Source organism: Dendrobium catenatum, unplaced genomic scaffold (assembly GCF_001605985.2).
Source record: "Dendrobium catenatum unplaced genomic scaffold, ASM160598v2 fragScaff_scaffold_1076, whole genome shotgun sequence".
Taxonomy (NCBI): Eukaryota; Viridiplantae; Streptophyta; class Magnoliopsida; order Asparagales; family Orchidaceae; genus Dendrobium; species Dendrobium catenatum.
Genome location: NW_021319538.1, coordinates 227664 through 242238, shown reverse-complemented (window position 1 = coordinate 242238; position 14575 = coordinate 227664). Strand labels below are relative to the sequence as shown.

The 14575-nt window shown below is 37.3% G+C and overlaps 1 protein-coding gene across 1 annotated transcript in view; it reads right to left on the bottom strand.

Annotated features, from left to right (window-relative positions):
* The window catches only part of LOC110094554, a 22262-nt gene extending 9583 nt beyond the window's left edge, over positions 1 to 12679 (bottom strand). Inside the window, exons 1-4 of the mRNA XM_020819820.2 lie at positions 12181 to 12679; positions 2617 to 2702; positions 2218 to 2523; positions 1763 to 1846 (exon numbers count right to left, since the gene is read on the bottom strand). Coding sequence (XP_020675479.1) covers positions 1763 to 1846; positions 2218 to 2523; positions 2617 to 2702; positions 12181 to 12609 — 905 coding nt within the window. The 5' untranslated portion in view covers positions 12610 to 12679. The remainder of the gene's footprint in view (positions 1 to 1762; positions 1847 to 2217; positions 2524 to 2616; positions 2703 to 12180) is intronic.
* Positions 12680 to 14575: the final 1896 nt, after the last annotated feature.

The following is a 14575-nucleotide window of genomic DNA, read 5'->3' as shown; positions in this document are numbered from 1 at the left end:
GTTATTTGCTTATGTGGCATTTATGAGTCGTATTTTTATTTTATTTTATTTCGTTGCTTATGTGTTGTCTTTCCCGTTGTACCCCTCTTGTGAGAGTTTTCGTATGTGAGCCCAAAGGGCGTTTGTGTCTTTTGTTTCGAGTCATGTTGTAGGAGGCTATTTAAAGCCCCATTTTATTCTATGATGGCTAATGAATGATTATTAAGAATTTTCCTGCACTTGTGTTTGAGAGCCTTTGAGAGTTCTTGGAGAGCTTTGGAGAGATCCCTTGGAGAGGGAAATTGGCGCATCACCCACCAACCTTGGAGACGGCCGGGTTCGTGGTTTTCTTCTTTATCTCTGTCATCGTCTCCTCGTCGAGCTTCCAACCCCTCCCCCATTCTCTTTCAACTCACGGTCAAAGCATCCTTCCCGGACCCTCCTCCTCTCCAACCCCCACATTCCAAGCTTGCCCGAGCCCTTGTCGCCGGCCCTCCACCCTTTGGTTTCTTTAATGGGTTTCCTAATTTGGGTTTGGAATTAATTGAAATAAATTTGAAATTCAAATTACCTCAAATTTGAATTCAAAATATTTCTTAAATTAGTTATTCTATTTTTGGAAAGTGATTGAGTTAAATCCAATTTCAAAATTTAAATTAATGAGGATTTAAATTAATTCTTTCCTAAATCCAATTCCAAAATTAGAAATCCATAATTGCTTTTACAACTCAATCACCTAACTCCTGTATGCCGCCGGTTTCATGACCTCACCCACTAATTATTTCTCCAATTATTTCCTAATCTCAATACTCTACTTAGGAAACATTTTCAAAACTCCAATTCCCCCCACATGGCCGAAACTCCCCCACCTCCTCATAACGTCAATCAGCCCTTAAATCAAGTAATTGATTTAAAGATTTCCTAAAATCCCATCCTCACATCCCGCCTCCCCTCCTTAGCCGCCCCAACATCAACTATTCCACAGCAAATCACGCCTAGCCCTCTTCAATATTTCCCACCCTCTATTTCCAAAATCTGAGATTTACCTTTCTCAGATTTTGAGCCTAAAATCTGAAACTGTTTCAGAATTTGGGATAAAACAAACCCTTGAGGTTTTGTCTCTTCTTCGTTTGCAAGGAGAAACTTCTTTCTCTTGGTACCCACTTGTGAGGCGGACCAAATATCAAGAAGGTTCTTCATCTCAGCATCAATGAATGACAAGATCCATTGACGAGAACTTCGACGACATCAAGTGACGGTTCGCTACGTCTCCTTAAACAAAGGTTTTCTCCTTTCCACTCGTACCCAATTTCTTCTAACTCTAAATTCTCAATTGATTGGTTGTAATCACGAAAGCTCTTTCAACTGCTCTTGCCAAGCCTAGTCACTTGTAGGATTGAGTGAAATCTTCTATGCATCCTAAGTCTCATTGTTAAATGAGGGATTAACTTGAAGCCTACTATTTTTATTGTTGTTATTTTCTTGATTACCTTGAACGTTCAAAATTTGGCGCATGTAATTTAACCTTTGCAGGATTAACTCCTTAATTGTTTTATTCGCCGTGGATATTTGCTAATAATTTTATTTGGAATTTATTCTAATCGACGAGTTGTGCAAAGTCTAAAATAAAGTCACAAGCATATCATTTTAATTAGTCCTGCATCAATTGACTACTAAAACAAATATAGATCATGAAATAAAGGTTGAACCTTTATAGTGTATAAAAAGTTTATGATCCAAGTAAATTATTTTTTTTTAAAGACTAGTACAAGAAAATGAGTACCTCCATAGATGATCTATAATCTCCCCTTTCCCAATTTGCTGTTCAAGTAGCATAGGAATAGCATCTGGACTAACATATCCATACCTATACAAGACAAAACCAGATAGACAACAATCAAATTGTTGGAGATTATACAAGAGATTTATACTATTCCCTAAGAAAAATTAAACTTTCATATGACCAAACAAAGCTTTGAACAGTGCTAAAATAATAAGGATCATTTGCAGACATACTTTGACTGTTCATACTTTTTTTCTGTTCAGAACCTTATTATTTATATGTATATATAAACAGCCATTATATAATTTGATGTTTAATAAATCATATCTAGGGCTTAGCTTAATGCTGGAATACTATAGTGTAAAGTGTAACCTTTTAGGGTGGATATAAATGTCCCTATCCCTACTAATATCAATGGCATACGCCAAATAAGCGCTGAATCTACAAAAACTCACCAGTTCCCAGACACTTCTCCAGTTTTACTTTGACTAAATATGATAACATTTCCAGCATATTTATGACCTCCAATGTGTGAGCAAGGACTAACAAACACTTGATCTTCGAGACCACGCAAATATATCTCCTCCTTAAATTTTTCAATAAGAATAGGACCACAAACACCACACCTTTGATCGCGACTACCATGAGCGCAAACAAAAATATATGAACCTGACAATGTCTCAACTGCTCCAGGTAACCATTCAGTGTCCTTCACAAGCACTAATTCAACAAAATTATCAACATCAGCATCTGTCAATCTCCTGCAAGCAACACTTGAATTTACTATTGTTCTTGCATATACACACATACATATATTATAAGATAAAATAATTGATACCCATAGATTATCTAACCGATATCCAATCCTGTCAGGAAATATCAAAACATCTCCTTCTGATGAATCAGAAATATCTGTAGCTCCACATATGGTTAAAAGAGTCTGTCAAAAAATTTGTAGCATTAGTATACTAAAAAGCTACGATACTCCCTAATAGCCAGTTCTGTCAAAATGTCATTTTGATGAAACAATTTAGTTTGTGCTGATCTTAAAGATATCTAATTCAATATTTAAAAGACGGCTCACACAATAAAATTCAAAAGAAAAAAAATTTGTTGTCTAGAGTGAAATCCAGTAGTCTGTCTATCACGAAGCAGTCAGAGCTGCTTCAAAACAATAACAAAGTCAAAATATAATTTCTTACTCTTTGGAGATCTATATATTACCAACAAATATACAATCAATTACATGTTAACAAATTCTATACCTTGGCCAAAATTATTATGAAATTAACACATGAATGCTCAATAAAATTTTTATTCTGCAAGAAACAACTACATACCCTAAAAAAAAAGGATAACTAGGCATCTAAAGTTTAAAATTGCAAGCAAACCCATGCTTATCCAGAACCTATGCAAAAGCTAGTACGTCACAAAATATGGTGACCTTTTGGCTGGAAGAATAAAAGGAAATAAAGAGTTGTTCAAGAAAATATTGGGAAGACATGGTACAGAAATTTTTAGATAAAATCACGAAAGACATGGAAAACTATGATTGAGAATGGCCTCTCATCCATATCATTAATTAGGTTCACTGCGACGTAGCAAAAGCAGAACATAACAAAACTTGATAACAATATGTTGAAATCTTAGAAATTTAAGCTTGTTAATCATATTTGCAACCATCTTCAAAAAAAATCAGAAATTGATTTCATTAAGCATCAAACTAGTTGCAACCTAAACAATTAAGAGAGAGCACCAGAAAACCTTTTCTGTACCATGTGAAATTCCCCTCATGTTATTATTCCAGAGAGAGAGAGAGAGGCTAATATCCTTCTAGAATGATAAAAGCCATTGTTCTCATACATTTTCCAACCTTCATTCAATTTTTTAAATGACTGAGATTTAGGGGTTGTATGGGTGGTGATGGACCGACCGATTTGATCGGGAGAGAATGAGAAAGTTTCATAATCAAGAAGGAACTTTTTAGGAATGTTCTTAATCAAAGGGGAATTATTTAGGAAAATTTTTAATTAAAATTCGGAGGGAATAATTTAGGGCAAGAGATCTAATTTGAATTCAAAATCTAAGAGGGAATTATTTAGGTAAAGGGAGGAGGAATCAAGAGGGAATTGTTTACGAAAGTTTTAATTACAATTAAAAGGGAATTATTTATGACAAGAAATCTAATTTAAATTCAAATATGCAAGGGAATTATTTAAGAAAAGGGGCTGATTTGAGAAGGAATTAGGGGAGCCCGTTTAAGGCTAACAATGTAGTGATTTCAGATTATATTTTGAGTTTACTGAAATTAAAATTTCTTGGGTTGTGAGGGCACTTGGGAGAGCCGGATATTCTCTCCAATTGAAGATCTAACTTTATTCTGTTGTTTTCTTTCATATATCTTGCAATAAAAAAAAAGTTTTGGTGTGATCTTAATTTCTTATTGTCGTTTACTGATTTCGAGGAAATTGTATCTACTTTCTATCAAATTGGTATAAGAGCCTAGATTTGTATACCTATGGCGGGAAGAAAGGTAGAAATGTTGAAAAGGGAGATTGGACAATTGAAATTTGATTTTGTAGAAAAGATTTTAGGTTTCGAAAAGCAATTTTTAGCCATCCATGAGAAGTTCGATGAGAAATTTTCCATCATGGATGAGATGATAAAGAAGCTGCTTGAGGGTCAAGCCAAACTGACAACATTGGAGGTGAGAGCATCATTGACCAGACAATAAAATAGGAGAATCCCTAATATAGCGATAATGAGGGAGAATCATGAGGTAGAAATTTTGGGGGAAGAAGAGAAGATGCCATCTTTGGAACCACTTCCGAGGAGGAGAAAGGATGAATGAGTAAGATTTTTGGTGGAGCTGCAAAGTTGCAAAGTTTGGAAGGAAAAGAAGATGTGCAGAAGATAGAAGCACAATACATGATTCAGCCACTCCTACAAGAATATCAAGAGGTGTTCCAGCCAGTTCGGGGTTTGCTTCCTCCGTGGGAACACAAGCATGCTATCATTTGGAAGGACGGAGTCTCACATATCAATGTTCATTCATACTATTCTCCCCATCTCCAGAAGGATGAGATGGAGGGATTGATTATGGGGATATTGGAGGCAAGGATTATCCGACCTAGTCATAGTCCATTTTTTAATCTAATGCTATTAGTCAAGTGCTTCAACTGTAGTTCGTTCCACCTTGAGGACAAGGTGACACTTTGGGAGAGGAGTATTGATGGACCGCCCAATTTGAGTGTCATGTAGATGATGGTGGTGGTGGCAACGGGTAGTTGGTGGCTTGTAATGTTCGAATAGTGATGGTGGTGGTGGTTAGGGCAATGGCTGTTAGCCATGTAGATGATGGTGGTAACGATAGCGGTGAATAACAGTGTTGGAGATTGGTGGCGGTGGGTAGTGACAGGCGCCTGCGAGTGAAGCTTCATGTTTTCAATATTTCAGTAATTTAGGAAAATCGGGCCAAGTTCAAATATATATTGAAAATGAAAAGGCTATGAATTTCAAGCATAAATTAACCTCAATAAAATATAAAATCCACAAACATCATTACATCAATAATAAAAGACCCACAAACAAACATCAATAATTAAAGTACATATCCATGCATATTATAAAAAAAAGGCGTCCCATACACATTAATTATTTGCATATCAAGTTGTTCTTCCCGCTGTGCTTCCCGTACTCCAGGACATGAGCTTCTAGCTCACATTTTGTCACGAACTTGTTGCCACAATCGATGCAGGTAAATTTTAATTTTTTGTGCAAAATTTTATCATGCTCTTTGAGACCAGCCGCGGACCTAAATCGCTTGGCCTCGTCTTTTTTGCAGGTGAGGCAGATAAATCCTCCTCCCGAACCCATATGTACAGGGAACAGGAAGAGAGGAATGGCAGAGGAAGAGAGGAATGGCAGAGGATGGGGATGTGGGTGGGAGAAGTAAGAAGAAGATGTTCAGTTTTTATAAGGAATAATTAATGTGCATGGGACGCCTTTTTTTATAATATGCATGGATATGTACTTTAATTATTGATGTTTGTTTGTCGGTCTTTTATTATTGATGTAATGATGTTTGTGGATTTTATATTTTATTGAGGTTAATTTTTGCTTGAAATTCATAGCCTTTTCATTTTCAATATATATTTGAATATGGTCTGATTTTTTTAAATTACTGAAATATTAAAAACATGAAGCTTCACTCGCAGACGCCTGTCACTACCCACCGCCACCAATCTCCAACAATGTTATTCACCGCTATCGTTACCATCATCATCTACATGACTAACAGCCATTGCCCTAACCACCACCACCATCACTATTCGAACATTACAAGCCACCAACTACCCGTTGCCACTGGCAGCAGTGACACTTTGTAATTAAGAAGTTTCATAATCAAGAGAAAACTTTTTAGGAAGGTTATTGATCAAAGGGCAATTGTTTAGAAAAAATTTTAATTACAATTGAGAGGAAATTATTTAGTGTAAGAGATCTAATTTGAATTCAAAATCTAAGAGGGAATTATTTAGAGAAAGGGAGGAGAAATCAAGGGGGAATTGTTTAGGAAAGTTTTAATAATAATTTGGAGGGAATTATTTAGGGCAAGAGATCTAATTTAAATTCAAATATGCGAGAAAAATATTTAGGAAAAAATGATTTGAGCGGAAATTAAAGGGGCCTATTTAAAGCTAACAATATGGTGATTTCAGATTATCTTTTGAGTTTACAGAAATTTAGAATTTCTTAGATTATGAAGGCTCTAGCCATCGGCTAGGGAGATTAGGATATTCCTCTCCAATTGAAGATCCAACTATATCTTGCTATTTTCTTTCATATATCTTGCAATAAAATAAAAAGTTTTTGGTGTGTTCTTCTAAATTTATTATTGTCGTTCAATGATTTCGAGAAAATTGTATCCATTTCCTATCAGGTGGCTAAAAAAGAATGCAGTGTAAAAGAAGTACTTTGGATTTATTTAGATGAGTGTAAAGTAAATTTAGGTGAACAAATTTTTCTTTGGTTTAAAGTAAAATGAATGTAGCATAAAGTTTAAAAATGGTGGCCGGTGGGTGGTTGCAGTTAGAGGGTGGCAGTGGTGGTGGCCCGCTAGGATAGCCGCCAGTGGGTGCGGTGGCCACCTAAGGTAGGTGAAGGTTGCCGACGGTGATGGCCGACAGCAGTCAAGCGAGCTTGATTGAGATGTAAAGTGTTCTTGCTAAAAAATGGGCGAGTTTGCTTTATCTCAAAAATAAATTAGAATGATTTACACTACATTTACTTCACTTTGAATTCTTGTTTCATACAACCAAGCACCAAAATTGTTAAAACCCTTGTATTTGGAATACTTTATACCCTAAAGTATTCTAACCAAATAGCTCTTAAAAGTGTTAAAAGTCATTAGCATTACAAAAAATAAATAAAAATTATCTTTTAGCTACTTTTACTCTCAAGCTTTCAAGATTTTGAATGAACAACAGAAGACGTGTACAAGCAATAGCTCCTATATATATATAACTTGCTTCCCTGGTTTCCAATCAATAGGATTCCTATGTAATTTAGATTGCCATGATCTGAATTTTGGATCTTTCTTTTGAGGAGAAATGGTTGCACCTGGGAAATAGTCATCATCTTTTTCACTTATGAACATCATAATTGATTAGGGCCATCAGAAATAGTTTTTCCCATTCAATAACAGAGAAGCTTCCTTGGTTCATTACTGGAGATAACATCGAAGAAGAAGCTTTTATCGAAGATCATTTCCTGTTTAACCATAGTTATGGTTAAGAGAGCAGAAGAGATGGTACGGTGGGAGATGTGAAAGCTCTAGAGAGGCGACTTGAGGGAGAGGTGAAAGCTCAGGAGAGACAAGACGTGTTAAATAACGGGTGTATGTCAAGTGCATCTCACTCTAGAGAGACGAATTGTAGTGTAGGAGAAACGAGACCGAGTGTGTTTTGCTCTAGAAAGATGTATCGCCCTGGAAGATGAAGCGACAGTCAAGTGAATTTCAAAAGCGAAGGCATAAAAGTTTGGAAGACCTTTTACTAACATTTGTGTGATTCTCATAGAACTCTTTAGCAAGCAAAAAAGATATAAAACAACATAGATCAATGTCTCTAATACCATATTAAAAATAAGTGTATAAGAGAGGAGAAAATTTGAATCTTATTTCCTAATCCAAACTATAGAAGCGGTAAATATTTATAGATGTTAAACAGTCAATTATTAATCCTAAAATTACAGAACGAAGGAATAAATTACTACGTAATTAATGGAAAACAAAGAAGCAAGAACGAGCATTGATGGATTGTTGAGGTGAAAAATCATCACACGATTGATTTTATCAAAGCAAACGGATTGCTTCAACAAATGACAACCCCACATATTCTAGATTTTCCACAAATTACAAAGTAGTCAACATCTTTAACACATCTCACATCTTTTTTTCATTCTTTCCAACTTAAAAAAAAACGCAAAAATAAATATTTTGATGAAAAAACCTTTGGTATATTTAAGATTAATAATGCATATACAAAAGTACATACACTTAAAATACGTAGTTAGAAAAATTTCTATCTTCGTTTACTACTTCCCATTTGATAATTACTTTTGACATGCTTCAGATGCAAATATATCATAAAAAATATCAACTTCATTTTTTATTTTTTTTAATCTTGATAGCATATGCCTAAATATGTGAAATATTTATGATCTATGTGCATCTATCTGATGTAGTGGATGGTCGAAAGAATCGACCTGCAAGAAGGATTTCGATCCCAATCCAGGGAAGAAGGCAAACACAAAGCTTCAAAGCTTTAAAAGAGAGTAATATTCATTCAATGATCCTTTCCTCTTACAATACTTGATATTTATAAAGCCAAAAGAACATTCTAGAGGCTAGTAATAACAAACTTAGATAACATATTCCTAAAGCTGCATTTAGTTAAGATATTCCTACATCATACTCCCCTAGGGTCAAAAGGGCTCGACTCCGTCGAGGCTTGTCATTGGTAGGGAGGTAGGTGTAGTAAACCTAAACATTCCTCCGGGATCGAAAATTTTGCATATTTGTGAATTAGCATATCCTTGTTCAAAGGATGCCAATCTAGAACAAATTGGAATGTTCATCCCTATAGTATATGTATCGGGCTTCAAACCAACAATTTGGAGTTCAAGTAACATTTCTAAAACAAATTCATTGTGCCCATTCTCCGTGCAACAAGCGATTAATCCATTCCAAGTTAAGATGATGGGCTCAAATCCATCGTTCCTCATTACGTAAAGCAACTTCTGTGAGAGGTTTAGTTGATTTGTTTCTACAGCTTCATATTGCCTTCCAAGCTCTCCGTTGTTAGCTGCCCAGTCAACAAACGAGTCATCTACTTCATTATCAAACATCCCGCTTCTTAGATTTGTGAAATCACCATTCTTCCACCATACAGATAATATCAAGAGTAATATTGGGCTCTCATCGACAAGGAATCCCTTAGCATAACTAAACTCATCCTCACGAAATGCAGGCAAAGAAGCATCCCTTCTAAAAATATCATTGCAACACGATTTGTTCTCACAAAATATCATTTCTATAATAATTTATGAGACCATACCTTATCAGGAAGAAGGATTTCACCAATTGTAATATAACATAGTGTACCATCTCTTGCCCTTTCTTTAGTGTCTTCAGTGTAAGCTACAAGTGATGCAGGTATGGTGACCAATTGCTTCACTATTTGCTGAATTTTTGCATATGTAGTCAAATGGACATTCATACAAACATCTGAAGTGCATTTTTGGAGTTCATATTTCGGAAGCACTATCCGATTACTTTTCCCACACTCTTCAAAGCCTTTTGGGATTTCATATTTCTCAGAAGCCTTGGATACCTCCTATGGCTCTTTCTCTATATTTTTTGATTCATCTCCCAAAGTGATCTCATCTGATTGGCAATTAATCATCTCTGATGAAAGCTTTTGAACATCTTCATCTACAAATTTAAAATTGAATTTAGTAAAGTCGGAATATTCCTTCTCAAATAAATGTGACCGGGAAATTCCACAAAAGTATCCATCATTAGAGAAGTTTTCTTCAACTCCTGTGATGACCCCAAACATCAGATAAGTTTTCTTCATCACAAATTTGCTCTGAAATACCTTATCTGAATCGGAGTTTGTGTGAGTGAGAGGCTGACATGGTTCGGCGAATTGTTCTTCATCGCAAAAAAATGGTTTCTCTTTCAATCAGGAGTGCGCTAGCCTCGGCCACACTATTGCTGAGGGTAATCCTTGTATTGGCCTCCGAAACTTCAGGTTGAAGGTTAGATGATTCTAAGACATCTGAAACCGTCATTACAGACTTACAAGAATTCTTTCCATGCTTTAGATTATTTCCAGGGAGTGTTGTAGATATTTCAGAATCTCCAAAAGTTGTGATCGCGTTTCCATCGTTATCCGCTTGTTTTGATCCTTTGGTTGTTGGTGTTGAACCGGGCAAGTGAGCCACTGCTCGGTCAAGCTTATCCACACCATCTTCGACTTCTTTAGCTTCTTTTTCAAAAAAGGTGGGATGTAGGGAGAGGTCAGACGTTGAATCGTTGCAGCAGAGGGGGAGCGAGAGTAGAGTGGCGCCGAGGCTGAAATCGCGTTGGAGCGCGGGAGTGGTCAGGCTGGATTTAGGCGCGGTCCTCTTCGGATGCAGAGGTTGTGCGGCCAGCAATGGCGAAGTGGTAGCGGCGGGATCGGGTTGAATGTCGGGTCTGAGAATGCCATCATACAGGTTTGAGAGTTCTGGCGGACGGAAGACTCGGGTGACGGAAGGATTTGGGGAGTATCCCACTCTCAAAGATGTGTCTATTGGAGCGGAATCGAGCTGGAGCAAATCAAGAATGCGGGTTTGTTTGCTAGGCGAAGCATAGGGAATTTGCAAATCTGGCAGAGGACGTTGGAACGGAGGAGAATCCCGAATCTGGTATTGAAGCGAAGGGGGGTCGCGCCAGCGGAGAGGAAGCTCGAGCAGCAGATACTCTGGCGGCAGGTCACGCCATCGGAGAGAGAGTTCGAGCGGAGGGTAGTCGTCAACCACAATCGGTTGATTTCGGATCCCTTTGCGGGAAGCGGAGTAGAAGAGGGAAGGCGAAGACGAATATCTCGGTATGGTTGCCGACGACATTTGCATCTTCCTTATTGCCCGAAGGTTTTTGTCTACCCGATCGACTGATTCATTCGCTTGAGCTCGAAAGAAGGCGATCCAGCTTCAAACATCGTCGACAGCCCACCTTCCTTGACGTCGATCATCGTCGACCGCCAATCTTATTCTGCGGCTTCGATCGTCGTCGACAGTCGACCTTCTTCTGCAGTTCATCGATCTTCGCAAGCTCCAGGCTCTGATACCAACTGATGTAGTGGATCGTCGGAAGAATCGACCTGCAAGAAGGATTTCGATCCCAATCCAGGGAAGAAGGCAAACACAGCTTCAAAGCTTTAAAAGAGAGTAATATTCATTCAATGATCCTTTCCTCTTACAATACTTGATATTTATAAAGCCAAAAGAACATTCTAGAGGCTAGTAATAGCAAACTTAGATAACATATTCCTAAAGCTGCATTTAGTTAAGATGTTCCTACATCACTATCATAATAATATCAACTTCTTCTTCTTTTTTTTATCTTGATAGCATATGCCTAAATATGTGAAACATTTATGATCTATGTATGAGGTTTGTTTTTTTATTGCAACCAAGGTATATGTCATATAATAATGATTTACAGCATAGTAGAATTGCTTTTTGATTTACTAGATTCTTTGACAGATTAAAACCTAAATTTTCTGTCGCATGTTATAAATTTTGAATCTTATATGTAAAACAAGTTATTTAATTTGTTACAAATCACAGCAAGAACTCAAAAACGCCACAAGAACTCAAAAAAAAAAAAAAAAAAAGCTTCACAGCACAACTAATTAATCCTTTATTATACTCTAATTATCGCAAATAATATTATTATCATCTTATAACTTAAAATATTAATTAATTTCAGTGAATCAATTCAGCTGACAATTTTAATTTAAATTTCTTAAAGCCAGTATTCCACTTATTTGTTTATCAGCCTGATGGTGTTTTTAGTGATTTTCTCATCAGATTGTGCTTAACTTCACAACCAACATCCTATTAATTTTCTTGTCATACTCTTTTAACTTCTAAATCCTAAAAATAACTTCCAAACACTTTTCGAGATCTAGCCAAATTTAATATCTATCATGCTATATAGTTTTCAGGATTTAACACTATGTGGATTTACTAAATCGCGATTTATACATCACCCAGTACTGTTGAACAGTATGAGCATTTCATCAAGATTTTCACAGAAATAAACAGCGCCGGAGTTCAACATATTTAAAACCAACGAGGATGCTCACCTTTTTCTTCATATCGCCCTTCCGGGCCTTCAACGCGGCAGCCAGGAGCTGCGGTAGACGGTCAGACTTCGCCGACTCAACATTAGGCAGCCAAAATTCGGGCGACTTGTGCCGCAAGAACACGTGCCGGTCGTACAGCTGTACCGTCCCCACAAGCGAATCCCGCCCGAACTCCGATCGCCCGAATCCGAACTCCTTCGCCGACTCTCCCTCGCCGATGGCTTCAGAAGCGGAGGAGGTGCGCAGGATCTCCTTTCCGGGGGCGGCCGATGAAGCATCGGTCGAGTCGATCGACGGGGAGAAAGAAGTGGTCTCCATGGAAGAGTGAAAGAAGGAAAAGAAGACGAGAGTTCGTAGAGATCGTATTCGATTGGAAGTGAAAGAGACCAAAGGAACCAGAAGCGGCTGCCGCTGCATGCGACAATGCATAAGAACTGGGACGGGAAACGAAGGAAATGAAGGCGGAAACGTATTTCGGAAGATGTTTACTAAAACATGAGATACGTTGACCAGGAGACGCTACAAACGTTTAAAACAACAACACCTAAGGGTTCATTTTTCAACGGAGAATTAAATATAAAATAGCTTTTTTCAAAATAGTAGAAAAATGAACATTCCATCCAAATGATGATGATAAAAAAATAATGTTTTTGTTTTTAAACCGACAAGGTTAAAAAAAAAAAAAACTCCGAAACAAACGAGACCTAAGTGCCTGTTTGGCAACAAGAATGATGTCCCATTTGAGCAGGATTTAAGCTCCTTGGAAGTTACGGAAGAATAAATCCTCCTGGTTGTTTTTGTTATAAATTCTAGATTTACTAATTCTTGCAGTTCGGCGGATTTAAGATTTCATGGCACAAGCGAGGTGGAGAGCGGACAGCAGAACCTGACTTCCAGCATCAAGTTACAAAAAACAGCCTTAAATCGGATTACATTACCGAACAACTCTAAAGGATTTAACCTTTATGTTACCAAACCGTTTACAGAATTTAACTTTAGCATGGTTTACTGAATCCGGATTTATAGGATTTAGTAAATCCTACTTGTTACCAAACAACCCCTAAGAAAAATTATTCGGATTGAATATTCTACTTAATTTTAGTAATGAATTTTTTTAATGTTCTTAAATTTATTTTGAGATAAGCTAATATATAAATTTAATTAAATTATATACATTATTGTGAGTTGGAATATTTGTGGTAGTAGAGAGATATATGGCAAAAGATTCAGCACGCACACAGAGTCATAAGAGATACAAGTATTTTTATGTATATACCCTAAAAAGAGAAAAAACTATGAGGTTTTACCCATTTAAAATGATTTCATGAGTGTTTGTTATTGGTTATAAATGATGTCTTTTATCTAAGAAAGATGTTGGCTTAATGTAGCAAATATACATCATATAGAGTGCATTACATGTTTGGAGTTGGAAGAATCCAATGATATGAGAGCTATCCTCAAGAAAACATTGACTTGTTCATTTGGTCGGTAGGACGTGGGCCATGGTAGTCGGATGGACTATAGTTAGAGGGAAACTACATAGGGACCATAGTCGGGCAATGAAGGTCGAAGGAGCCATAGTCGGGCGACAAAGATCGAATGGACTGTAGTCAGGTGACAGAGGTTGGAGAGATTGTAATCGGGTGACTGAGGTTGTAATGATCATTAGTCGAGCGACAGAGGTCAGAGGGATCATTGTAATCGGGCAACTGAGATCGAAGGACCATTGTTGAGTGATTGAGGTCGGAGGGACCGTAATCGGGAGGAAGACGTTGGCTTAATATAGCAAATATATATCATATAGAGTGCATTACATGTTTAGAGTTGGAAGAATCCAATGATATGAGAGCTATCCTCAAGAGAATATTAGTTTATTCATTTGGTCGGTAGGATTGTAGGTGGCAATGACTGTCATATGGACTATAGTTGGAGGGTAACTGTAGAGGGACCATAGTCGGGCAATGAAGGTTGAAGGAGCCATAGTTAGACAAAGGAGGTCGAAGGGGTCGTAGTCAAGTGACAAACGTTGGAGAGACCATAATCGGGTGACTATGGTTGTAGTGATAATTAGTCGAGCAACGGAAGTCAGAGAGATCATAGTAAGGTGATTGAGGTCGAAAGACCATTGTTGAGTGATAGAGGTCAGAGAAACCATAATCGAAAGGAATATGTTGGCTTAATATAGCAAATATATATTATATAGAGTGCATTACATGTTTAGAGTTCAAAGAATCCAATGATATGAGAGCTATCCTCAAGAGAACATTGGTTTATTCATTTGGTCGGTAGGATTGTAGGTGGGCAACGACTATCAGATGGACTATGGTTGGAGGGTAATTGTAGAGGGACCATAGTCGACAATGAAGATCGAAGGAGCCATAGTCAGGCGAAGGAG